The 27,554-nt window shown below is 44.3% G+C and overlaps 1 protein-coding gene across 2 annotated transcripts in view; it reads left to right on the top strand.

Annotated features, from left to right (window-relative positions):
* Window positions 1–27,554, top strand: part of CAPSL (calcyphosine like) — a 29,952-nt gene that overhangs the window by 1,544 nt on the left and 854 nt on the right. For both annotated transcript variants that reach the window (XM_059916241.1, XM_059916240.1), the window contains exons 2-4: window positions 13,921–14,057; window positions 17,469–17,646; window positions 17,936–18,145. In XM_059916241.1, the coding sequence (XP_059772224.1) occupies window positions 13,921–14,057; window positions 17,469–17,646; window positions 17,936–18,145 (525 nt within the window). The remainder of the gene's footprint in view (window positions 1–13,920; window positions 14,058–17,468; window positions 17,647–17,935; window positions 18,146–27,554) is intronic.

Genomic DNA, 27,554 nt, shown 5'->3' with positions numbered 1-27,554 from the left:
CAAAGGAGGCAGGGGAAGGGACAGATTCAGGAGGCGTCAAGATGGTAAAAATTTACAGGAATTGGCTGGTAATTCAAGGTAAAGGGTGAAAAGGAGTCTAGGATAATGTTCAGTTAATGACTTGGGAAAATGGTGCTGCCATTTCCTGAGGCAAGGAATAAGGAGGAAAAGGTAATGAATTTGGTTCTGGAACATTAAACTTGAAGTGTCTGTAGGTCATTAAAGTGTACATTTTGTATGGAAATTTGAAATATGGCTCTGAAGCTCAGGAGAGTGGATGAGTTGGAATAAACATTTGGGATGAGTTGTGATAAATGGTGGATAAGGCAGAGATTGCTACTATTTATGAGAGTGAGAAGAGGATAAATAACTGAATCCTAGGAAGCAGTAACATTTAAAAGGCAGGCAGAAGACAAGGGAGAGACCAAATAGGTCAGATCTGAGAGGAAGGGAGATGATAGGAAGTTAGATTCATAGACATTGAGAGAAAAGAGTTTCAAGAAAGAGGAATGAATTATCGTAAGAGTCAACTGCTGGGCAAAGTGAAATAGGGGTTAAGAGTGACTGTTGAAGTTGGCAATCAGGCTGGCAATGATGTCCTGAGAGTATGTTCTTTGGAGTGACAGAGTGGAGATCAGACTGCAGTGGACTGAAGTATGAATGGGACATGAGAAAGTAAAAAACTGAGGCTCTATCAAGTAGTTTGACTTTGAAGGGTGATTGCTAGAAGGAGTCTAGGGTTGAGGGACCACTGCAGATTCATGAACTAAAGGGAGGAGCTGGTTATAGATACAGAGGCGGGAGGAGAAATATAGGGATGGGGGAGTGAGAGGTACAAACTATTAGGTGTAAGATAGGATACAAGGATGTATTGTACAACGCAGGGCATATAGTCAGTATTTTATAACTGTAAATGGAGTGTAGTCTTTACAGTTGTGTAAAAATAAAATATTAAAGATTTTAAAACATAATAATTATAAAATAAAATCCACTGCAAGTACAGAAATAAATAAAGGGGGGAGTTGGTGGAGAGGAGGAAAGGGCATACCTGATGGCTGAGGGTCCAGGAGAGGGTGAGATCTATGCTGTAGGTGGGGCGATTATCCTTCAATGGGTGGAAATTCAGCACTCCCTCAGGAGGAGCGAGGACAAAGTCGAGAGAGTCTCAGAGACAAATACCGTTATAGACTTGGAGGAGAGTGGTATGAGTGATTCATATCTGGTGGCTCCATTTTTACTAAGAATTTCAAGATAAGGTGTGGAGGAGAGTAGCAAAGGTTTGAATTAGCCTCTGGAAAGATTGGAAGAATCATCTAACCAATGTCATGTAAGAGTAGAGCTGCATGTTTCGGAAGGCACTTGTTCACCCTGGCATGTGGGTTTGTTCAGATGCACTTTACAGCCTGCCTTTAAGGAGAGGACACGTAGACACATTGAGCCAAGTTAGGCATTCCTAAGGGAGTGTGGGAGATTGACACGGGAGGGCTGAGAAAGAAGGCACTGGTTAGAAATTGTCAGAATGCTGTTTTAAGGTGTCTACAATGGAGAGGGAAGGAAATGGGTCCAGAAAGGAAAACAAGGTAGGAAATGGCTGTGGAGAAAATGCAGGGTCAGGAGTCTAGAGGTCTTGTAAGGTCACAAGCATCTATGGCTGGAAGAATGAAACTGAAAGGTGGAAAGAAAGTAGATTTTGAATTTTTAACTTTGAGAAGAGACTAGCATTGGCTGGTGACAGAATGTAGGAGAGGATCTTGGAGAGCCATGTGAAAAGAGTGAGCAGATGAAGTTGGTAGAAATCAAGGACCTGCAGGAACCTCATGGCTGCATGTTGGGTGGGCTGTCTAGATAAGCTCTGAGGTTTCCCAGATTGATGGGGCTACTTGGGTTAGAGAGGGAGTCTGTGAGGCAGGACCCAGAGTTTCAGTGATTTAGGAAGTGACAGAGCCAAAGAGGGACAAAGGGAGGATGTCAAGCTGGGCTGTGCTTCAAAGATGGATGTGAGGATGGTCATGATGTAGAGGTGGAGGGATGCATCCTTAGTACTTAGCATTTGGGGTGAGAAATATCTTCCTATGAGAAGACTTCTGGATTAGAGGTCCTTATACACATTCAGGTACCAGTCAGCCTCTTGGCAGGATATGGACGGCCCAGTCAAAAAAGTTTAATGAAGGACAATTTACAAAGATGTGGATGGGGCTCAGGGACTTAGATAAGGGCTGAGGAAATGCCCCAGGGCTGCCACAGTGAGGAGGGCGAATCCTCCTTGGACCTGGAGAGGCAGGAAGAGGAGCAGTTATCTGATCTCAACAAGAGCTGCCTTTTGTGGAAGACTGCAGTCACTGACAACTGTGGCTTGGCAGAGAGGAAACCACCCTTTCTCCTCTTGCCCTCTGATCTCCTGCTGGTGCCTCCCATGGGTGGAATCCAGCTGGAAGCCTGAAAGCAAAGAAATCTGTTTAATGCAGTTCATAGAGGTCAACCTCCTGTAGCACAGATGTGGCTGGAGAACGGGTCAGGGGAGGGGCTGGGCAAACAGAATATTGAGCTCAGCAGTGAAGATAATTCAGAGACCCAGGAGAATTAGGAGATTTATAGAGGCATAAGGGATTGAGGAAAGACTGTGTGTCTCTGCATGGCAGGAGCTCTTGGTCTTGAGGGCCACGCCTCGCCTGGTAACTTGTGGTGGTGATGGGTGCACAGGTGCAAGGAGGGGGGTGTTTAGTTCCTGGTTTCAACTGTTGCTTTCATCTCTTTAACTGATAAATTCAATAGAATTTACCCTACTGAATTTTCCTTGTAAAATTTTGTTCTTTATTCTGGTCTCAGACATTATTGTATATTAAAAATATCAAGGCTCATAGCAGCAGTTTTCTATATTTTAGAAACAAACAAGCTGGCATTTGGGAGAAGATAGTGTTACAGGATGATTACTGTGTTAGAGAAAGGACCATAGCTGCCTTCTCCTGACACCCTAATGTCCATGAACATTTTCACCGTTCATGACATTCTTTGGAGCAGATTTTCTTACACATCTCTAGCCATAATTCCATTGCCATACAGGATCTTGTTTTCCCTCCAGTGTCCCTACATCTTTTCAAAACCTGAAGTCAAGTAGAATCAAGGTTTTCCAAATACTTCAATGTAGAACATCATTTGAGTGAGCAAGGCTGTCCTTGGTTGAGAGGTGGATTAAAGATGCTCTTACTTTCTTTGGAAACTCTGCTTTTTGTGTATCACCTCTACCATTGACCTTGACCTCTAAAAGAGCTCTTCACACAGAAGGCCATAGGCAAACGCTCTCCAGTAACTTACAATGTCAGTTGTTCTTACTAAGTGTGTTTTGGCTGCAATATTGCTAATAAGCTTGTCTCAGTTTTTATATATGAATGATTTGTGGTGACTACATGGTTCCTTGTCTAAAAAAATGAATATTTTTTGAAATGTTGTGGGTGATTTACAAAAGCCCCTTGGAGAAGTGGCAGGCGCAGAAGACGCCACTCAGAACTTTGGTTCTGCTCCTTACGTCTGAACTGGGACAACCCCTCAATTTCTTTGTACCTCGGTTTCCTTATTTTGTGAAATAGGAATAGTTCCCTCTAATGCATGTAAAAGCACTTTGTAAACTATCAGAATTATTATCAAAAGTTACCTTGCACCAGACACATTTTCTGTTCTAAACAAACTGAGAGTGAATAATTTGTAAAACACAGGCTACAGCTTTAGCAGAGAGCCTGGCAGAGCCCGTGCCCAATAAATGTCCCCTCTTGCAGTTGATGTTACCTTTGTGTGGTCCCAGGGGGCTGCATGCTGTTTCTGTACAGGACCAGATACTAAATAGTTCAGGCTTCGTGGACCAGCAGGTCTCTGTTGCAACTATTCAGCTTGGCAGTTGCGGGGTGAAAACAGCCACAGGTAACACGTAAGCAAACATGTGTGGCTGTTTTCTACTAAAACTTTATTTCCAAAACTAGGCGAAGAGGCAAATTCAGCCTCGGGGCTGTGGTTTGATGTCCCCAGGTCTGGTTCATTTTAGGTTATATTTGCCTAAACTCAGGGTGTCCTTGATAACTGGCTGTGTTAAGGTGATCTTATTCGTTTTGGAAGAACAGAGGTTGAGGAGTGAGAAATCACCAAGGTGCTAATGTCTGCTCCTAGGACTTGGTTTAGTCTTCTCCCCCAGGGTGGTCTGGTGGCTCCAAATGCCTCCAAAAGCCTCAGGCTCCAGATGATGTTGTGGAATAAGCTGATCTAGAAGTGCTTACACGGTTACTTTCTGGAAGGACTCTATTTTTTTTCTGCCAGGCTGTTCCTCTTCTTTGTAAACAAAACCTGGAGGATGGCAAAGTCTCCAGCCTAAAATTAGGTTTCCCAGCTGTCTTAGATCATTTGGGCTGCTGTAACAAAATACTGCAGACCGGGTAGCTTATGACCCACAGATAGTTATTTCTCACAGTCTTGGAGGCTGGAAAATCTAAGATCAGGCCCCCAGCATTGTCAGGTCAGGGCCCTCTTCCTGGTACAATGATGGCTACTTGCTGTGTCCTCGCGTGGTGGAGAGGGGTCTCTCTGGAGCTTCTTTTGTAAGGCACTAATCCCATGTATGAGGGCTCTGCCCTCGTAACCTAAGCACCTCCGAAAGGCCCCGACTCCTAAAACTACCATCTTAGGGACTTAGGATTTCATGGTACAAATTTTGGGAGACACAAACATTAAGACCATAGAACCAGCCTCCTTTGCAGGAGTGGCCAGTGAGATTTAAGTGAAAGGAGTTGGGTGGAGTCTTCTGGGAAACATTTTACAAAAGGCTGACTTAGCTGGGAAGTGCATTCTTCTTGCCCTCCCACCTTTCTCTTTTCTGCTGCCTGGAGTGTAGATGTAATGGCTAGAGCTGCTGTAGTTATTTTGTAACTTTAGGCAACTTTGAGGAGAAAAAATATATGGTAAGATAAAAAAAATAGTAGTTTCTTGAGATGTTGGTGACTACCTGAACTGTCTCCAGACTTCTTTTATATGAGAGGAAAGTATACCTCTACCATTTTTAGAGAAAATTATCCTGTTTCTGTTATGAGTAGCTGGACACAATCCCTACACTGATGTTGGCATTCTGACATTGAATTTTTATCCGTTAACGCTTCTTGGTTTTCTGGAAGTATCAATTAAGACCATGCAGGTTGCAAATAATTAGCTGGGTGTCTAAGTGGCTATAAAATAAACATTAAATAGACAAATGATTCCAAAAGGAACATTTTAAGTGACTGTAAAGTAATTATTAAGTAGGTGATTTTGATGACTAATGTTGCAAAATGGCAAATGGTAGTCAGATCTGAGGCTTTACTCCCATCTAAAAGTGGATGAAGATGTACATTTGTGGTTTGTCTTTGTAGTGGGTTCGAAATCACTGAGGTCAAGACCTCATGGCATCTGAAAAATGAGATATTTGGAAGTTACATGGTTGGTTCTAAGAGTGTAATCATAGAAACTAGGGAGTTTGGAAGAAAAGTTTATTTGTTTATTTATTTATTTGCATTTTGTACACAAATCCAGCCAAAGCTTTGCTTACCTTTGTGTAGTTTAGATATATTCTTACTCTGCTTCTTTAAGGTCTGGCAGGCTGCCTGGCTCAGAATAGATTGCAAGTAATTTCCTGGTAAAAACCCCAGAGACTCAAGGCAGAGCAGAGGGGAAGAGCGAGATGGAGAAAGAGACAGCAAGGAGAGTGCTGTTAAGACAGCTTCTGCCTCCAGGTATTCCCAGGGGATGCTCATTATGACAAGGACCCCTTAACCCTGGCGCCTCTGTGTTTATCTAACCTGGGCTTGTATCACATTGTGTTAGTTACATGGGTCCTTGAATATCATGCTAAGCAGTTTTTCCCACTCTCTTTCATAGCCCAAAATGCAGCAGAGGTTGCTAAATGTTGATGAAATTCTCCTGAGAGAAGAATTTTCCTTTACCTTTTCTCCCAGTTCTCAGGGGAAGCTGAGGCTCTCCTCACACTGGATTGCTAGTTATTTTACCCAGGTAAAGGTAGAGATCTAGGGTTAACCCAAACACTGCAGGAATAAGCTTTTGCCAGTTATACCAGTTAGGAATACATTCGGCTGCAAGTAACAGAGGACCTGACCAAAAATAAGGGCTTATGTTTCTCACATGACAGGAGTGTGGAGTCAGGTAATTGGTTATATCTGTTCAGTAGTTCAGTGATGTTAGGGCTGTAAGTTGATATCTCTGTGATTCCCTTGGCCCTTTCCTCACAATTGCAGAAAGCCTGTCACAGCTCCTGGCGTCACATTCTTGTTTAAGGCAGGAAGAGGCAAAAGAGATGGGAGAGCTCTCCCAGAGCCCTCAGCACTTTCAGTTAAGTCTCTTTGGCCAGAGAGACATGGCCACCCAACTGAAAGTGGAATATAGCAGAGAAAAAAGATTGGAATCAGCCAGTTGGCAATTCTGGAAAATCAACTGTAATTCAAATTCAACAAAGCTAAAACTACCCTGAGGAATGTGAACTCCTGGAAGGGACCTTGGTTGTCTCACTCATTGCTGTTGTGTGTTGTGTGGCACACAATAGATGTTCAATAAATATTAAATATATGTTGAATTCAAGACCAGAACTAGGGTGAGGCAAGGTAGGTCCCTGGGGCAAAATATTTAAGGAGACACTCACTCTCAGCCTTGAGCAAGTACAAAGTTGATGTCTGTACAATCCTGAGATTTGAGGGTCACCTTAAACATTGTGCCCCAGCCATGTACCTTACCTAGCCCTAATCTCAGTCCTGGTTGGATGATTATAAAATGAAATTTCAAGAAGATGTGTGAATTAAACACTTTATAACAATAATATTTATGAAATATTATTCTTAAATTGTATATCATAAACATTAAATAAGGAATTAATTCACATTCCAAAGGTTGGAAGAAAGAATAAAAGACTATGATTTATCAAACATGGGCTCTAGGGAAACCTGCATATAGACGACAGCCGAAACATGAGTTTTAAACGTCTTGAGAAAATGTATTTCTGTGCAGAGAAAATTTGGTAAGATGCCAGACTTCAATGACATCTTATCTCCACAGTGTACTTACGTCATTAAAGGAGAGATTAAATACTGTCATATTTTAAATCTTATGCAGAGGTTGGCAATCCAAACAAAAAGCAGATGTTTCATATATTCATACATTGCAGAAATAATTTTAAAAATAATCTGTGGGGAAAAAAACCACCTCACACATCACTTTCTTAAAACAAGCAAACAATCAAACACTACAGCTCTAAAAGGAAAGGACTAAGTGAAATTGTTCATCTCTACCAGAAGGAATTTACACTGAGCCTTACAAGCAAGGACCCCGAGGTGAGACAGAGGGGTTTTGTTTAGGACCCATGGGTGCCCTGCTTTGCTCTGCACTGCTGTCCCCTGCCCTCCTCTGCCATGAAACCCTTTCAGCTCTCCAAGGAATCTCTTCCTTGAAGCCTTGTCTCTTCTTCATCTCATTTCGTAGTGCTTCTCTGAATTCCCAAAGCAATTTCTCAGCACCTTGCCGTAGCTGTTGAACACGGTGGCTTTGACAGAAGTGGAGATCAGTCTTGACTCTGCCACTGCCTCATGGTACATTTTCAGGCAAGGGACTTCTATTCAATAAGACCCTCCATGTGAGTTGGCGTGCTGATGAGTGCAAAGCATCGAGCAAGGGCTTGGTCCCTGGCCTGGTTATAATGGTCATTATCTGTCCTCTGTTCATGCCTGCTTCTTACCCTGTGCTATGTTATAACCTTCCCTCTAGCCTTTCCCCTCAAGGTCTTGCTACTGCCACTCGAGGGTGACTTGGTGTCTGTTACAGCTGAGATTTTCAGGCTTTGGTGTGCGTTAGTTAAGACCATCTGGAAACGTGAAAATGCAGACCCCCAGCACTCACACCGAGAGATGCCAGTTTGCTGTGTTTGGGGTGGAGGGTGGGCATCTTTATTTTTCCATGGTGGTCTCAGCACCCCTGCTGGGCCCAGGTCTTTCTCTACAGCAGGGCTTCACCTGAGCGTGACTGACATTTTGGACTGGAGAATTCTTCATTGTCAAGGGCTCTCCTCACATGTTTAGCAGCATCTCTGGCCTCTACCCACTAGATGCCAGTAGCGTCCCTCACCCCTTTTGTGACAACCAAAAATGTCTCCAAACATTGTCAAATGTCCCCTAGCAGGCAAGATCATATCGATTTGGGACCACAGCTCTATAATATCACCTGAAGAATTAGCACAGTCCCTCGCATAGCCAGAGGGGCTAAGGGTCTCTTTAGTTGAATACAGTTCAGCTGGGTTCAATGAGGGAACTCTCACAATGTCAACAACATGGACACACACCCGTCATTACACTTTTCCTGGGGTTTCCCAGTCTCCAGTGCAGAAACCACGTCTCTCTTCAAACCGTCTAAATCTTTCATTTCAGTCTCAGGCTACTCTGAGCACTGGGATCTAATATTTATTCCAGAGAGGCACTTTCTAAGGGGAAACGTCCTGAGGAGCCACTTTGTTTGTTTTTTGCCATCTACCACATAGTAATAACCAGTTTATTGAATGGATTGGAGTCAGTAGAGATGGTTTAATTTTCTCAATCATTGCCTTCAAACATGTTCTGTTGTAACTAAGATCCACCTCTGTGTTGCTGGTTGTTGGTTGTACACTCGATCCAGCATGAGAGGGGGAGAGGGGATGGGAGGGAAAGAGGGAGGGAGGGGGAGAGAGAGAGGAGGGAAGGAGAGAGGGAGGGAGGATGTAATTCAGCGTATTACCACTAGAGGTCACCAAAGACAACCCAAAAAAGTGCTGCCTGGGGCTTGAGAGTTTCTCTCTTCCCCAAAGATTCCGCTCAAATTTTTCTCTGAATTCAGCAAGAGAAGTTCCATGAACCTGGCCAAGAATCATGAACAGACAGACCTCCATGCATGTTCAGCTTTCCATAACCCATTCCACACGATTCTCGAAAACCAGGCAGAGAGCTTTGGCAGCGGCAGGCAGCTGCGCGCCAGGACAGCGGGATGACGGAGCCTTAACGCAAGGAGGCCTGGTGACCATTGCCGCAAAGTCTCCTGTGACTTTCCTGCTGGCGGCTCCACTCAGCCTGTGCCCCCAAATCTCCAGGTCTCTGCCCCACGGGGGTGGGTCTGGGGAACGGTAAGCAAGAGCTCTGGTTGGACCCCTGGGACCTCTCTCCCTTCGCTGCCCGGGCAGGTACTCTCCATCTCGGATCTCTTTATCTTCTCTGTCCCCACCGCCAATAACTCCTTCCAGGCAGCATGACCTCTCACCTGGTTGTCACGAGCGTGGTTTCACCTCCCACTGGTCAGCCTGTCCCACCCTCCTGTTCATTTCCCACACTTTATCCAGAGGGGTCTTTTACAGTACAAACTGTCGCCCTCTCACTTGAAACCCTTTGTGGTCTCCTGCTGCCCTCAGTACAGAATCCAGACTCGCTACCATGGTGTCTCAGGATCTTGGGGATCTGACGCCTGCTGACCTGCCCAGTTTCACGTGTCTCCAAATTTCCACTTTCCAAATTCCCTCCCAGCCTCCACGGCTCTATCTCACCCCCGCCCCTACATACACCCCTATTCTTCAGTCAGACTAAAATACTTGCGTTTCTCTAGTTACACTCCTTTCTCTCTCACTTTGGCCTTAGCACTTGGGAAATAGTGCTCTGCCTTCTCCTATCCCCGCGACCCTCACCTGGATGACCTCCACCCTCCTTTAGGATTAAAGGTTAGACATCAGCTCTTCCTCCGACAAATCTTGAGAAAGCTGCTTAGCCGCCTCTCCTGAGCTGCCGCGGCTCAGCTGTGGGATTGCTGTAAGCGCTGTCTGTCTTTCTCCCTCTTCCCCCCACTCCTAGCACAGTGCCCCGCACTTATTAGACGTCTGTTGAAGGCATGGACCGAACTGGCGCCTGATCCAGGGACCTGCGCAGACGCGGTGCGAACACTAGGTGGCGCTGCGGCCACGTGCATCGGAGGGCAGCCTCTTTCCTGCCTGGCGCAGGCCCGCCTGGATGGGCTCTGATGTCACCACGCGGGTTCCTCCGTGCTCAGAGAGGGTCTTCTGGAAGCAGGGACGCTTGTTCAGTGCTGTGATGCCGGTGACATATGTTTGGGAACAGGCTCTTGCCCTGGTGCCCTCATGCAAACTTCAGAAGCTCTGACTATGGCCTTTCTTCACCAAAACCCTACCCCATCCTTCCTTCTTCCAAAGCCCCCAGTTCTTAGCAAATTTTATGTTTCCTGCCTTGCTTACCTAGGGGACTTAAGTACTCAAGTTTATGATTCTAAGCTATTCATTCAAGGGCTTACTCCTTGGAGTAATCTGCTCCAACTGGTGCCTTGAAAATATCACATGATAAATATTAGCTGTTTGTTGATGAACTGGGTGATTAAATGATTAAAAAGGGTAGTTAACATGGGCATTTCAAGTACCATGATAGGCTGGGTGGCAGGAGAGAATGTAATTTTTTTCTGGATATATCAGATTAGACTCCAGAGGTAACTGCTGCATGGTCACTGGGTAGGGTCGGCTGCAGAGGTGGATCGGGGGGATGTTTTCCAGGACTCCACCCTGCTCTCCTCTGCGTGGGTGCCATCACACTGTGCTTTGAGATGCTTTTGTAGTATTTCTCAAAGGTGGTGGAGTACAAAGAGCCCTGCTTGGTCTGAAGCCCCGAGTTTCATTGTTGGCCAGGATTTTGGGGCAAGTTCCTTGACCAACACAAGCCCTAGTTTTCAAGTCGCCAGAGGCAGGGGTGGCACTCGATGACCTTTCAGGGTCCTACAGTCCTAATGGTGTGTGAATTTCTGTGAGCCACACTGACCGTGGGACCTGGGCAAGTTGCCTGATTTTTGTGCTTGTCAATTTCTCTATCTGTGAAATATGAATCATAGGAGTAATTAGCTCATAGGGTTTTTAAAAATTGAGATGAAATTCACATATGATGAAATCAGCCGTTAAAAAGTGTACCGTTCAATCATTCTGTTGTTCAACCACCAGCTATATCGTGTCATCACTCCAAAAGGAAAGCCTGTTCCCATTAAACAGTCACTCCCCATTGCCCCCTCCTCCTAGGCCTTGGCAACAACCCATGTGTGTTCTGTCTCTGAATTTGCCTCTTCTGGATAGTTCATATACAGTAAGTCCCCTACATACGAACCTTCAAGTTGCAAACTTAAAAAGATGTGAACGTGTATGCCAGCCGTTGTATGTACTACGGTACTTTTCAAGGTACTGTACTGTAAGATTAAAAAAGTTTCCTTTATTTTTAGTGTTTGTTTTTTATGTATGGATTCTTAGTGTAATAGGTTTACAGTGCAGTACTATATAGCCAATAGTACTAACTAGTATACAGTGCAGTACTAACTATAGTACTGCTAGTTGGGTACCTAGGCTAACTTTGTTGGACTTATGAACAAATTGGACTTACGAAGCGCTCTTGGAACAGAACTTGTTCGGATGTAGGGGACTTAGTGGAATCGTACAATATGTGACATTTTATGTCTGGCTTCTTTCACTGAGCATCACGTTTCTGAGGGTCATCCACTATCAGTACTTCCTTTTCGTGGCTGAATAATATTTCTCTGTGGGGACACCCTGCATTCTGTTCATCCATTTGTCCACGGATGGACATTTGTGTTGTTTCCACCCTTTGGCTCTTGTGAATAGTGCTGCTGTGAACAGGGGTGTATGTGAAAGTGTTAGAGTCCCTGTTTTCAATTCAGTTCAGAGGGTTTTTGTGAGGAATGGATGTGTGCTTACTACACAGGGGGAGCAGACAAATGTTAGCGACTGAAGTTGTTAACATTATCCTGAAGGCTTTCAAAGAGGGCTCCACAGGCCTTCTTTCTCTGGCCCTGTCTCTTGGATCCGGGAGCCAGACCTCACTTTCTTCCACTCTCTCCACTCCCTTTCTGCTGCTGTGGCTGGTGTGGGAAATCAGGGCAGGTAGAGGAGGGTGGGAAAGGCAGGGGAGAGGCAGCGGAAACGAGGATGCGGAGGAGAGTGGCTGCGACAACGAGTGAACAAGTGGCGCTGAGTGAGGGGGAGGGGCAGGAAAGACACAAGGTCCCCGGTGGATTTAGAGGGTGAGGAGGGCAGGTGAGGGCTGCGTCCCTAGTTGCTGCTCTTACAGTGGGAGGGGAGGGCCGGGGCTGGTTGCCAAAGAGGGTCAGGACCAGGGATGCCTCAGGCCAGGACCACGAGGGAGGGAGTGGAAAGTGGCCAGACAGCGAACCGGTGGCCTTGCGCGTGAATCCTGAGCACAGGATTCTGGGTGCAGCTGAGGGATTCTGTGGGGTGGAGTCAGGGCTGGAAGCTGGGGACAAGCTCTGGGAATTGTCACCTTGAGATCAGGTGACAAAGCAGTAACAGGCAAACTCAGGTTTAAGAAAGTGAATGCTGCCGGAAAGGCAACCGATCTCTGGAATTCCGGGAACCTCTGCTTTCAGGGCTGGAGGAAGCAAAGAAGGGTTCACATAACTTCAGGCGGAGCAGTTTCTTCCCGATGTGGAGCAAAGCGTTGGGGCCTAGACAGGCAAAGGCCTCCTCTTGGCCCGGCGTCCAAGAGAACTGAGAAGAGCCGCTCCCCTTTTCATCCCTGTGAGGGGCAAGGAGGTCGGAAATGTGCTTCCCCGAATCATCTGCTCTGGCCTCGGCTTTCAGTCTGAGATTCCCTCTCTCTAAAGTTAAATAACGAGAACTTTGTGGGGAGACCTTATGGGTTGTATCGGAGGCAGCAGCCTTCGAGGGCGTGAGGGCTGCCATCGCTGATGGATGAAGTGCCAGCACGTGGGGGGCTGGGGGGAGAGGGGAGCCTCAGAGTCAGTGGCAGAAGCCTTCTAACACCAGTTCTTCCTGCACCCTGAATGCTGTTTTTTTGCATATCCATCAAGCTCTCTTGCTCCTTTCATTCACAACTCACCCTAAAAAAGAAATTTCTAGAATCCCCCATTTACTGGGTCAGTGGGCTCATAAGAAGATAAGTGTTTCTGGAGCAGAGCTGGAATTTCAAGGTCATTTAATCCAATCCTTTCATTTAACAGAGGAGGAGGAATTGGAGGCCCTGAGATTTGTTCCGACCTCACCAGGAGTGCGTTGCCGTCAGGCCTAGATCCCAGGCCTCCAGGCTCCCAGCGTGCGGCTTTTCCACCATTGTGTGTGTTCTCAGAGCCCCAGCCCGGCTGCAGGGTCAGCACAGTTCGTTACGTTGCTCAGAGACCTCGCAGGGGGAGCTGCTTCCCTGCATCTATCCTCTGCCTTATTTCTGAATATTTAAAACACAAAAGCCAAACTGTAGAAAAATGATATATCTGTTCTTCAGGAGAGAGAGTCTACTTACCTTTTTTCTTTCCTGAGAACCTAGTTAGGTGTTAATGCACACTAACAAATTAATACAAGAAAACATACTAATTACTGGTAGGAATCATCAAGGCCCAATACTGAGAATCTCAGTGAAGACAGAAGCAACAAAAATGAATCTTTAGACCAAAAAGGAGAATATTAAATCTGGAGTCAAAGGGAATATGGAAAATTCTAAATAAAAGAATAAAGCATGTAAGATTGGCTCAAAAAGAGTTTGGTGAAATGAGACTTATTTTTTATGGTGGGAGGAGTGCTTCTGAAAGATGAAAGAGTATCGGGGATGGCTGTATATTTAAAACTATTGTCCAGGCCAGAGATCAGAGGTTGTCAGGACTAGATAAGCAAGTAATAAATATGACAGGACATAGTTAGTGTAGCTGAAAATTGGAAAGTCTAGGAGGTTTGAGAAGGTTCTCGTGAAGTGGATGAGAGAGCGTGCTGTGAATTTCCTTCTCAGCGAGGCTGTGGTCACCCTGCCCTGTCAGAGGCAGGCGAGGAGACCTGAGCCCCGCTGACTCGAATGGATTCCCTCTCAGATGGCGGGGACGGCACGCCACGACCGAGAGATGGCGATCAAGGCCAAGAAGAAGCTCACCACGGCCACTGACCCCATCGAAAAGCTCCGCCTGCAGTGCCTAACCAGGGGCTCCGCGGGCATCAAAGGACTTGGCAGGTAGGACCTGGGCTGTGGGTGGTGGGAAGATGGAGGAGAAAAGCAGGGTGCGGCCAGATGAGGCGAATTCTGGCTGAGTGACCTCGGGCAATCACTCACTTCCTCCTGGGTTCTCAGCTCCTTGTTTGTAAAATGCAGAGTTTGGAAGCACTGATCTCTGAGGTCCCCTGTGACAATTTTTGGTTCTTAAGTGCAGCTACTGGGACAACTCGAGGTGAAGGTAGAAGCGTGTCTAGGTATTAGAGACACCTAGCAGGGCAATGAGAGAAACACTCCCTAAAGCTGTGACAATAGGGGCCGAATGATCCCAGGAGATTGGAAATAGTTCTCTATGTTATACACTAGGACCTTGTTGTTTATCCATTCTAAATGTAAGAGTTTGCATCTACTAACCCCAAAATCCCAGCAGGGTTCAGGAGAGGCTGAGAAATGCCTTCTGTATGCCCAGGAAAGGAACTGGATATGCTATAAAAGTGTTCACTGAGCTTAGGGTCAGAGGTTTGGTGTGAATAAAAATGGAAAGTTCTCTAATCTTAAATTAGGGGCCAAATTAGAAGAGGGAGGAAGGAATACTGATTTAGATGCAGTTGCAGGTTTTGGAGTTCCTCTTGCAGCAGTGGTGTCTCCATCACTTCCAGGGGCTTCGGAATTGCCTGTCAGATAATCAACAGCTCGCTGCCCATGGGATTCCCCCAGCTCCATAGGAGAACAGCTTCTGTTCCCGGCCCTCTGAGAGTGGGAGTAGTCCTCAGGACTGAGAAACCCGAGTGGAAAGAGATTGTAAGCCTCCCGAGGGCAGGTCCTGAGCATTATCTCTTTCCAACAGACTAAATCCAGTGCCTGCCATGCGCCAGGCATTGTGACATCTTGAGGGATTCACGGGTGAACAAGGCTTCCCCAGGGCTCATGGAGGACTTAGACTCAGGACACTGAGAACCACAAAAATGGGAATCCTCCTGGTGGGAGAGTTATATGTTAGGGAAATGCAGGATGCCACACCAGGGGCCTCCAACCTCCCATCTGGAGGCTGTGGCAGGCTTCACTTCCAGCAGGGTACTGAGCACTGGAATGTCACTCTCCACAGTCCCCCAAATCTCAGACCAAGCTGAGTTCTGTCAGAAGCCCAGGCTGTAGCCAGACTGTCACCGTCCAACTGGAAGACCAGACCACTTCCCTTTAATATTGCATCACTCTGCCTTCTACCTCTTTCATCCTGGGACCACATCCTTGTCCTCGGTGCAAACCCTTCATGACCACCACCCTCTCATCCACTTCCTGGCCCATTCAATTGAATGCCTCCTGCCATCTATGCCGTCTCCACCCCACACCCCTACCAACCCTCCCACCGTGAACCAGTTTGTCGTGAACAGACACCATCTTATCTTTGGCCGTTTGCTTGAATGTGCCCTCTCCCGCCTCGCCTTTACTGGCCTTGCCCTTCCCTAAATTTCTCCTCAGCTCAAGGGTTGGCTGCCCTTTCCCCCTTTTTTTCTTATTATTAGACTGGGATTTTGTTTCTTTGGGGACCACAGAAGTAAAGTGCCATTTTCATCATGTCAAATGACGGATGCATGCGTACTATCAACATGATTTATCACTACTGATGTTGACCTTGGTCACCTGGCTGAGACAGTGCCGGTCTGGCTTCTCCAATGTGGAGTTACTCTCCCCGCTGCCTTTCCATGTTGGACTCTTTAAAGGGAAGTCTCTATGCAGAGTCCTACTTAGGGTGTGGGGAGTCGGCTTTCCTCCTTCAGGACAGAGAATGAGCATAATTTATTTGAAATTCTTCTGCAGGAGAAACTTCTCTCCTCTCACATTTATTTATTCAATCATTTACTTAAACCAATACTAACTCATGGATATTTATTTTATACTTTGGGTTATAATTGAACACTTATTGCTCAAATTGTTCCAGTTTTGGCCTTGGGAGCTCTTCAGTTGGCTTCTGTGTCCCTTTGATGTATCCCCATCAGTGTAGGGTTTTTCCCCCTTACTTTCTGGTATAAGATACTCCAGTCTCATCTTGCATATTTCCTGCCCCAATTCTAGAATCAGAGATTTCTCCAAGAAAGTCAGATACTTTTACTGGAGAATTGTATTAGAAACCAAGATCTAGGCTCTAGATGTGCTGGTTCTTACTGGGTTGTTACTTCTAGGTCCTCTTAGCTAGAACAAGGAAATATATGTTTATACTAACCTGTGGGTGTATGTATATGTATATATGTATGTAATCGTGTATACGTTATATATTAATCATCTATGTTTATAACATGAGTTCATACTGATGTCTCCAACTCAATCCTCTACCACATGGATCAGATCCTTCTAGCTTACTGCCCTAGCTTATCTATAAATCCCCATTCCAACAGCGAGAAGCCTGGCTCCCACCATCCACCAGCCATTCATTTAACTGATCAGTGCTAGGGTACCCGTATAGCAATATGATAATTGTTAACCCATATCTCCACAGGAAATATCTTTATCAACTAGAGTACAGAGCTTATGTGCAGTTCTTTTTGTCTTTAGTCTTACAAACTCTACTCATTTCCAGAGTTACTTAAGTCGGCATCTTCATCTCCCCATCCCCCTTCGGTGAGATTGCCTCAAACTTTTATACAACAGTTAGATTCTCTTGTCATGGTCTGCATTCCTTCCTGGGATCCCCTGACCTCCTAACTAATTTTAATGTACACATTAAAGTGCACTCTTTGTACTGTGAGGTTCTATGGGCTTTAGCAAATGCATGTCCTGTATCTCCCATTACAGTATCATACAGAGTAGTTTCACTGCCCTCAAAATCCCCTGTGCTTCACCTAATCTTTCTCCCCTTCCCTTCATCTTTTTTACCACCTTTATAGTTTTGCCTTTTTCAGAATGTCATATAATTAGAATCATACAGAATATATATTTTTAAATTTTTATTTATTTATATTTATTTTTGGCTGTGTTGGGTCTTTGTTTTTGTGTGAGGGCTTTCTCTAGTTGCGGCGAGCGGGGGCCACTCTTCGTCGCGGTGCGCGGGCCTCTCACTATCGCGGCCTCTCTTGTTGCGGAGCACCACGGGCTCCAGACGCGCAGGCTCAGTAGTTGTGGCTCACGGGCCTAGTTGCTCCGCAGCATGTGGGATCCTCCCAGACCAGGGCTCGAACCCGTGTCCCCTGCATTGGCAGGCAGATTCCCAACCACTGCGCCACCAGGGAAGCCCCAGAATATTTTTAAAGGTTTCTTTTCTTTTCCGAGAGACTGGGAAGAGGCTCACCAAATTTGGGAGGAGGGTACAGAGAAGAATCTAAGACTCGTATTTTACTTCAGAAAAACCTTGAGAGTGGTTTTCTTTTGAAATCTTTATCCTTACACCTTGTTCTTTGTGTTTTTTCTTCTTTTTTTGTATGTGTGTATTACCTTCAGAGTGTTTCGAATTATGGATGACAATAACAACAGAACCCTTGATTTCAAAGAATTTGTGAAAGGGTTAAATGATTATGCTGTGGTCATGGAAAAGGAAGAGGCAGAAGAGCTTTTCCGGAGGTTTGATAAAGATGGAAATGGAACAATAGACTTTAATGAATTTCTTCTCGCATTAAGAGTAAGTGGTCCCATGAATCACCGTATCTACTGGGTTTGGCTTTCGAATGGTTTGGGTTGGCTATTGTGAGGCTTGGTTTTCAGAAGCTGTTAGCACACCATGGAGAAGACTGGCAGGAGAATGAGTACAGGCTTAGGGATCTTTTGGAGCAGTCGTAATGCACATCATCTAACAGCACACAAACAATTGCCCATCACTGAGAGGAATAAGATGTTTCATGACAGATGATACAGGAAAAACTCATCTGCTTGTGTATGTCTGTGTATGTGTTTTTCTTCTATGTATCTAGCCTCCAATGTCCAGAGCCAGAGAAGAGGTAATTATGCAAGCTTTTAGAAAGTTAGACAAGACTGGAGATGGTGTGATAACAATTGAAGATCTTCGTGAGGTGTACAGTGCAAAACAGCACCCGAAGTACCAAAACGGAGAATGGACGGAGGAGCAAGTGTTCCGGAAATTTCTGGATAACTTTGACTCATCCTATGACAAAGATGGAGTGGTGAGTGAAAGAGCTTAATCTAGTGAAATTTCTTCTATCCGATCTGTAATTGTAAATGGGAAACAGGCCCAAAACCTTAAAAATACTTATACCATATTTTTTATAAATAGAAGTAAAATGTTGCCTTGGTGACCATCTAGAAAGCTGAGAACAAAAGTAGTAAAAATGTGTGTGTGTGTGTACGTGCACATATATTGGTAGGGGAGTCACATACAGCTAAATACTCATCATCTGAAGACTGTGGTATTTTGGTTAAATGTTCTATTTCATGGTTGCCGTATTTACCATACACAGCTAGCCTAATTCCGGTGAATTTGATGATAATAACATATATTTAACTTGAAAATGAGACCATAATTCAATTTTGGAGAACATGATTCACAGAGCATTTCAGGATGCTGCATGCCTTTTTCATACACCCTTATGAGCATCATTTGTCATCACACTTTGCTGCATGGAAATGCCATTTCAGGGAAGCGTTCAGCAAAGGGAATGCCAGATAACAGAATTCACTTTGATTTAGTCTTTGGTGGGCTTTGAGATGAACTCGCATTTCTAAACTCCAGTGAACTTAAGGACAAAAGCAACCACGCATCTCCAATAACTGGTGTCTTCAAGTTACAAATGTGTCACTTGGTAGGGTAAGGAATTATATCTCCATAACTGTGTCTAGGCTCAGATGGAAATGTCCTCTGTCTTTTATCAACAGCCAGAAATGGGATTTTTAACCCAAGATCAGTTCTGCCCTGAGGTGTCCTGAAGGTTATGGTTATGGGGAAGGGAGTTCCCTGCATGGCTGAGGCAGCAGAACCCTGGGGAGGGTTACTCCTGACCCCTTGGCCACACAGGAAGGATTAGTGGGAAGTGAGCGGGAAGCAGAGATGGTAGAAAGAAACAAGCCTTCTCATCCTGAAGGGAATTTCCCCCAATTGTTTCTTTCCGTGAAACTTCGTGGTGAGTCCTATGACTGAGGGGAGAAGAGGGTAGGAAGGAGATCTTTCTGTCCTTTCTGCTGACATTTTCCTGCCGGGGACAGAGAAATACCCTCCATTTTAGCCTGAAGTGATTGCAGAAGTGGATAAAAAAGGAGCCTAGATTCTGTCAGGCAGCCAAATGCGTAGGGACAGAAACAGCAGAACCGTATGTTTTCTTCCCATATGGCTGGCCTTTGATCTCTGAGATGGTGGTGGAAAAATAGTCAACTGCCATTTCCCCAAATTAGCCCAACTCTACATGGGATCCCAGGGTGTATTTACCTCTTTTCTGCAGGTGGTTCCTCCTCGTTGCTGGGGAAACCTCAGCTGCCCTTTTCTCTAACCCAAGTCAAAGTAGCCAGTTGTTGTGATTCAGCTGATTTAAAGCTCCCACCCCATTTCTTTTGACATTTATCTTCGCAAGCCACATTAGGTTCTCAAATACTCGTAAGGGTTACTGGGGTTTTTAGCAGTTACAGCATTTGATGTCACCTGAATTTCACAGACCTTGCATAAATCCCCAGCTCTGTGTACGCTCACCATCTGGGGAATGGATTCATAATGCAGGTTGCTGGTTGCCCTGAAGAACTGCAGAATCTGATTTTTCTGGCTGGGCGTCGGGGGAACGGATGAAGCTCAAGGACTTACAGTTTTAATAAGTATCCCAAATGACTCTTATTCACATTTGTATTTGAGATCCTTGCCTCTAAAAGATTCAGAAGTGCCTGATTTAATGACTACATATATTATGCCCAGGAACCTCATTTAGCATAATTATTGAATCTAAGGAATATTTATTGAGTACTTACTGTCTCCCAGCCATTGTGCCAAGGACTTTACGGGGATATTCCATTTAATAGACATAATGAAAATGTTTCTGAAAAGTGATATGCGATTCACACTTTTCCACGTTGAATCATTTTAAATGCACAAGGAACTGTCAGTATAAAGGAACTCCAGATGGAGCTTAAGGTTGGATAACTGGGAATGCAAACGAGGACAGAAATAAAGAAATGCAAGAAAAGAGACATTAATGGTATTCTAATTTTTACCAAAGCTATGTACATATATTATTTAGTTCTACTTCCAGACACTGATAAGCGCAGCTCAATTAGTAGCTCCATTCAACGCCTTTCTTCCTACTACTTTTTGCTATTTTGGGGGGACAGGCAGGGGAAAGAGGTCAGTACAGGGAGAGAACTGTGGATCCTGAGACTTTTTTCTCTGTTCACTTATAATTTCAGCAAAAAAAGTAAGTGGGTCATTCAGCTCATGTGATTCTTGGAAGAGATAGCTACGTTCCCAAAGACTTGGTGGGAGAGGAGTTTGCTGTTATGGACCAGAAAGGGGTTTTGAATTGTTTACGGATTTCACTTTTTGTGATGTTTTCAATCCCTCACGACACTGAAATTTGAGGGCTAGCTAGAAAAACAATAAATTTCCAAAACAGCCATCATTATTGTGTCTGCATTCTCTCATATAAGCAAGTCTATACTGGGGGCTAAATTCACTGGTTATAGAGATCAAACCAGAGGACAATTATTTCCCTCAATCAACCAATTGTGTCAGCCAATATGGTTGAATTAGAGTGTACGTTTCACCTCCACCTATTAAAGAATAAATTGGTAACAGTTTTTTCTTTTTTCCGAAAGGAAAGGAAAGTAAAATCCTAGCACAGATAAAAGTATTAGTTGAAACAGGCATGGGAGAAGAGAGAACCCAAGGGGACATGGAGCAGGGGGTATCTTTTTAACTTCCTCTGTGCCTAGAATGAGTAATATGTATCTTAAAAGAAGCATGAAGCCAAGGAGTGTTTAACAAGAAATCTGTTTTCTTACCCATAAGACCGAGCTCCATTTTTTGAAAGGTAAAACATTTCTTGTCTTGACACAAGGACATGAGGTGATGTTTCTGACGTGTCACAGAAAGACGGTATTCACTGTGGTTAAAGAAAACTTGTTTCTTATTCTGAGTTTCACTCTTGCTTACCTGAACAGATGGGCTTCTGCTCTTAAAGGAAGACGAGACCTGTATCTCACTTTCCATTTAGGTTGGTTTGGAAATTTTCAAGACTTTCTTCCCCTCTCTCCCTTCGGCCACCCCCTCACTCCGTCCTCAACATCATTTTTTCTCTTGTTCTAGATCTGTTCCTCAGCTGTGTCCCTAAAACTCCTCCTTGACTGAAATTTCCCTCCCATTTACAGGTCCTGGAGATGGGCCTCCACTGAAATGGTGAGAAGCAAAGTTTTGTTTTCGTTTCTAACTTTTCCACTGCAGGTGACCCCCGAGGAGTTTATGAACTACTATGCCGGGGTGAGCGCTTCCATTGACACCGATGTGTATTTCATCGTCGTGATAACTGCCTGCAAGCGCTAAATGTATGACCTGGGGACCAGGGATTTGAGTGCTGCCATGTGGCTCCAAATGATTAAACATCATCTCAAAACCAGGATCATAGCTGAGTTCATGTTCACCCCAGGGTTTCTTCCGTGCTCACATACACTGTATTTTCTAGGGCAGAAATGAAGACACTAAGTATTTAACTGTGACTTCTCTGAGGCTGCTTCTTTAGCTCTAAAACAGGAATTAGTTAAAATAAGGTCCGAAAATCTCCTAGAGCCAGGCTGATATATTCAGGTGTCTAATAAACATTAGATTTCTTCCTTGGCCATTAATAAAAGTGTTAAGTATTATCCCACCCATGCACCCAGAGTGTTTCTCCATATCCTATTAGATGGTCCATTTCTAGGTGGAAGAATTCACCTATTTTTATGAATGACTGTAAATCTTCACATGCCTCAGTCCCAATCTGGGGACCAGAAGGAGACCTCATGTTGGCCTCTATTTCTATAACTGAATGTTGAGTTTCTCTGCCTCTGGTTTCGGGAAGCCTCTGTTTGGCGAATAGATTTAAAATGACTTTTTTGGGTCATTTTAAAGGCTGGTGTGAGGCTGGAGACCATTTCCTTGAGCAGTAGCGCCAGGACTGTTTCTGTGGTTAAATTCTGAAGCTGGGCTGTGCTCTCAGAATTTATGTGGGACATCTCAACTGTGAGTGGGCAGATCATATCAGTGGTCTGCTGGAATATTCATCTCTCCCCTCCCTGCTGTTGGCCCATCACGCTGAAGTTCCCACCAGCACAAGGAGGCGGGGCATGGCATAGACTAGGATCACAGGCGCACTCCAAAGCAGGTTTTCCATCCTGACACTTTGTGTCTCAAAGCTTTCTCCTCCAGGTCTAAGCTTTGGCTTCATATTGTTGATGTGTGAGGATCTCCCCAGGAAAGGCTTCTAAGCAAAGGTAGCCCCTGCTGCTGGAAAATAGATACTGAAACTGCAGCTCTCTCTTTGTGTGTTCTGTTTCTGGGCCAGAGATAAAAAACACGGTGACTAACCCTCTGGCTATGGTGCTGGAGGGAATGACCTTGTTACTCAGGGACAGTCCTTTTTGTCACTCTGTCCCTGGCTGCACTTATTCTCTGCTTTGGGGACATAGATTGGGGTAATTTTTCCCTTTATGATCTTATGTATTTAAGTGGCTCTGGATTTAGTGTCGGAACACGCGTGACATTTTTTGTATCAATTCGTTTGTTTACTTTTTACTTCGCAGATTTGGAAGTTGGGATCAGGATATACATTGATTTAAGAATTGTGAAAACAGACGTTTCCAGATGAGAATGATAGCAATCAACAAAGAGGACGCGTTGCTTTGTTTATTGTTGAGAAGCTACACTCTCAGTTCCCCTGGTGACAGGCTGGAAAAGAGACCTTTTTCTTGAGGATGAGAGCATCCCCATATCATGGGAAGCTAGCTTTTGTTTCTCAAATTAATGGCGCAAGTCTGGTTTTCCATTGGATTTATTATGTAGGCTTATGTAGACGGTGGCAGTCCAAAAGATGCCAAGTATTATGAAGAAATATGTAGGAATGATGTAGAAAGCCAGAAGAAACTATGAAGAAATGGACAGGAAAAATATCCATGTCTTCTGCAGCCTACACCTTGCAGATTGTGACTAAGGAGAGGCCCCCGGTTATCTGGGCATGGTGGGTTTCAAGCCTGCTGCTCTAGATGATTTGTGTCTTTGATTCTGGGAATGACTCATGCCTCTGCTTAACTGGGGCCATAGAATTAGCATGTGATTCTGAAGAAGGACTAGATTGCAGCTATCAGCTTCGTCTTCCCCAGTAGCACTTTGCTTCCTGTCTAATTGGGGCACAGGACACTGCTATCAGATTTCTGATAATCCATGCCTCACAGTGTATTGGGTCACACTAAGTCACCTCCCTTCTAGCAGGTTAGGTTCTGGACTGCAGCAAGGATTCCATCACAGCCCCCTCACCCTCCGGACACCAGATCTAATAACCTGATGGTCAAGGATCACTGCACTCCTGTTCTCGGTCTTAACCTGTGATTTCTGGCCTAGTCAGCACTCACTCATTATTTAAATCTATTCCTTCTGGTAGCAGTGGGAGGGACAGAGAAGTGTCATTAAAAAAATTTGCTAATATTTTTTCTCTGTACATATATATTTTTTAACTTGTACATTTAAAACATTACTCCCTTTGTAATAAAAAAAAATAGATACACTGACCACTTAGGTAAGAGGATAAAACACAAAAAGTGTCTCCAAAACAACCCTTGGGAGCGCTTCAACTGTTAGGCCCAGGCCCCAGATAGAAAATTACACAAATAAGCCAAAGAGAAGAGGATGAAATTGGCAGCTTTTCATGCAACAGGAACAATGAGAATTCTGAGAATCAGGATTGGTCAGAACAAGCTACCAGTATCGGTACTGAATCTGGCTTTCTAACTCCGGCAAGGCAAACCCGGGGAAGAATGGAGGAGCCCTGCCTCAGCCGCTGTCAAGAGCTGGAGCACATGCTGCATGAATTCCAGATAGAGGGCAGACGAGAAACCCAAGATGCATGAGCTGAATTGTAGACTGAGGCAGAATTCTTCCAGCCAGTCTGTGGGGCTGATTTTCAGTCATTTAAACCTTGATAGGATTTCTTTCCAGACCCAGATGGCCCCCTGGAGGACAATGTATGGTTCTTTGTGGTTTGGTGGCAAGCATGGAGTCACGTTTCATGCCATAATAGCAGCTTTTAAGGCAGAGCTGGGCCCCCTCCAAGTAGGCTGCATACATCATGGTTTTAGGGTGAAAAGACATCCCATCAAAAAATACTTATTGAGCCACTGCCATGTGCCATGTTCTTTTCTAGGCTGTGGGGATAAGCAATGTGCTAGAATAAATGCAAACAAAACTACTGGCTTTTGGGCCAATCTAACTGCCCACAGTCTTTAAGAGATCAAAGAGGAAGGGAAGCGTGGGCACTGAAGTTCCCCTCTCTGAGTCTCATCTGGCTTCTGAATCAGGGCGGTTGGGACCCTTCACATGGTGGTGTGTGGAAGAACTATGTAGTGGATCCGATGGGTGTAGACAGTCAAGGAAAATACCCTTCTATTCTCGGAGGTAGGTCACTGGCCCTTCACTTCTCTTGGCCGGTATGGATTGCTTCACTGAATCACAAGAGTACAAGCAGGTCACGATTCAACCCTCATCAGGCTCCCTACAGATGCAATTTATTCTGCTGATGTTTAATCAAGTGGAGGTTAAATTAACCAGATGTATTCTTGGATGGTGTGTGGGTGCCTTTCTACTCTTTCCTCATGAAATTCTACTAACACGCTCTGAGCAGTGTACCTTTTTGGATTTACGTGTATCTCTTTGGGGCACAGAGTGAAAAACAACTTCACAACTTCCAGTTTTTCAGATTAGTCAGCAAACTTGCTTTCCTGGAAGTTATAGGCTGTTCTTTTTAATGAAGGGCTTGTTGAAAGACGCAGCAAAGTTTTAAATTTTAGAAATTCTTATGATTGAAGGGAAAACAAAGGTGCCGAGGGTCTGATAGATTGTTATATAATGTTATTTTCGTGTAATTGATCCTTTGAAAGCCGTATTTCTAAACATAGTTTTACTCCTCCAAGTTGCTTGTAAGAAAATGACATAAACCTTGATAGAGATAGCTAGTTATTGGTTGTAATAAAAAAAACCCTACTAAGTGAATCCCCTAAAATTCTGTGTTCTAAAACAGATGATGGGCAAAATCTGTTGAAAGAAACATAAACAAGTGATTGCCGGGGGTTTTGAGAACAACACTGTGTGAGAAGGGACCTTTTTGCCATCTCAGTTGGTGTGGTGAGGGGTTGTGGTGAAACAGCTTTTCCTCTCTGAGAACAGCACGAGCTTTTTGTTTCATTCTCGCACCTGCTTCGCCAGAGCCAGTATTTCCCCTCATTAAATGGAGTGGAAGGGGCTCCTTAAGAGAGAACCCCCTTGAAAATATGAGCAACCAACCAGTAGCTGAGGTTGGACCTCGCCACCACCAGAAAGGTAGACTGCATCAGGGAGAGAACATCTCAAGATGTAATGGTCTATTTTCTTTTGTTCTGGATTCTTCTCCCTCTTCTTCATAAATGGAATATATTTTTATTGCTCTTGAGTATCAGGAATGTCCTAATAACCACTGAATGCTGTGGATGCATTTTCTGTTTCACCAAAAGTCCTGTGCGTACCATGGGTTTCCGGCTCCCGCTTTGCTCTCAACAGCGGACCTGTAGCAAGCAGCTCAGATGCAGGAAGGGTCACGCCCAGCTTTACGTCACGCTGGCCACGCAACCATCATTCATCTCCAATTTCATCCTGCTCTAGACTTCATACTAAATTTACAAAGGACCCGGCGACTCAGAGCTCAGGCACTTGAAATTTGAAGCAAGCTCTGAGCCTGTAGTTTGTAATCCTGTCATTGAAGACTTGGGCACCTATTTCTTTACTCGTCTTAACACTTGGCGCTCAGGGACTGGTTTTGATCCTGGGAACATCTTGATCTTAAACTTGAAAGGTTTGAGTTGCTGGTCTCCTAGGAACGCTCAGGCCACATGCAGAACTGGAGACAATCAGTGCTCCAAGGGAGCCTTAGAACAGGATGTGGATCTGCAGTTGAGAGAAAATGATGGAGGCCGAGTGGCTTGCTCCTGCCAGAGTGCTTCCACCTTGATGGGATAAAGTGGGGCACGAATGCAGGGTATTAGCAAATGTCAGGCATTACCTCAGAAAACCCAGATCATTCCTTTAGTTCCCAAGGAAACTGGGAAACTAAATACCATTCTACAAATTTCATACTTAGTTATGCCTAAAATCTCATTTAGCAATGACATTCAACACCCATTTACTTCAGGTTATCTTTGAGGCTGCAAAGTGAATATAGTAAATCACCATTAATTTAGGCTCCAATAATTGAGCTCATTTAGGTAGGGTTTGTGTGACAATTTACTTTTGTTCCATCTATACTAAAAAAAGCGGGGCTGTTAAGCAAATCAGTAATGGAAAGAAGGTTATAAAGGCTGTGCCTACTTATACTCGTGTATGTTTTGCAGCTGCTTGGAGATATCTATTTGCATACAAGTATAATTATTATGCTAGTCATAAAAGGTTCCCACATATCTTATAAAACAATATCAGGCCAACAGTTAGTTGACAAGACTTTATTTGCATAACTGGAAAACAAGCTATTTTCTAGATAGTGAGCTGTTTCTATATGTAACTCCTCTCTTGATAGGATTCTCAAATAGAAATTGAATAGAAATTATGCTCAAAAACAATGTTTTATAAAGCAGATTTCACTAGATATCTATGACATAAAAGTTTAAATATTTTGTTTCAAAAACTGTGCATGGTAAGTTAGGTATGCACTGAAAGCAAGAACTTGTCTTTAATGGCAATAGTTAGGATATCATTTCTAGGAACCAGAGATTGAGAAGTTTTTGAGCTGCAAGGTTAGACATGGTTTAATTTATAATACCAGCCTTGTCATTTTGTCACATTATCAGACTGTGCCTTGCCATTAACATGATTCTGATCTAGTAGGATTTCTGCAATTTTAAGGCTTGAAACATTAACTACTCTTATAATAAAATAGTTCATCTATCTTTTCTATTTCCATTTTAAAGTGGTTCCAAAATATATTTCTTCTTATTAACTAACATGTTACATACCCTGCTTCTTTAAAAGTTTACTTTCCTGATGGTGCTTTCGAATCATCTAAATATGTACCTGTGTGATGTTTCAGTTACAGGTGATGAACTTCCTTTGAAAATGATGAGGCCCTGCTCAGATTGTACTCTCTTGTGCTTTTAAAAGAACAAAACGTAATTATCCACGAAAACCATTATTTTGACAGCCAAGAACGAGAGTTTGAAAATTTGATGTTAATACTCCTTTTCCTGCAGGGTTGGACTACTGCCTAACGGGCCAAGCAAATTCCCAGAATGCTCGGCCTCTGAGTGATGTGTCCAAGACTACGGGGAATTTATTACTCTCTGGGCTGGTATTAAGGAGCAGGGGAGGTTAAGAGGGAGGGGAGAGAGACGGAA

The sequence above is a fragment of the Balaenoptera ricei genome, chromosome 3 (assembly GCF_028023285.1).
Source record: "Balaenoptera ricei isolate mBalRic1 chromosome 3, mBalRic1.hap2, whole genome shotgun sequence".
Classification (NCBI taxonomy): Eukaryota; Metazoa; Chordata; class Mammalia; order Artiodactyla; family Balaenopteridae; genus Balaenoptera; species Balaenoptera ricei.
Note: the sequence above shows the minus strand (reverse complement) of the source record. Positions and strands in the feature narration are given on the sequence as shown.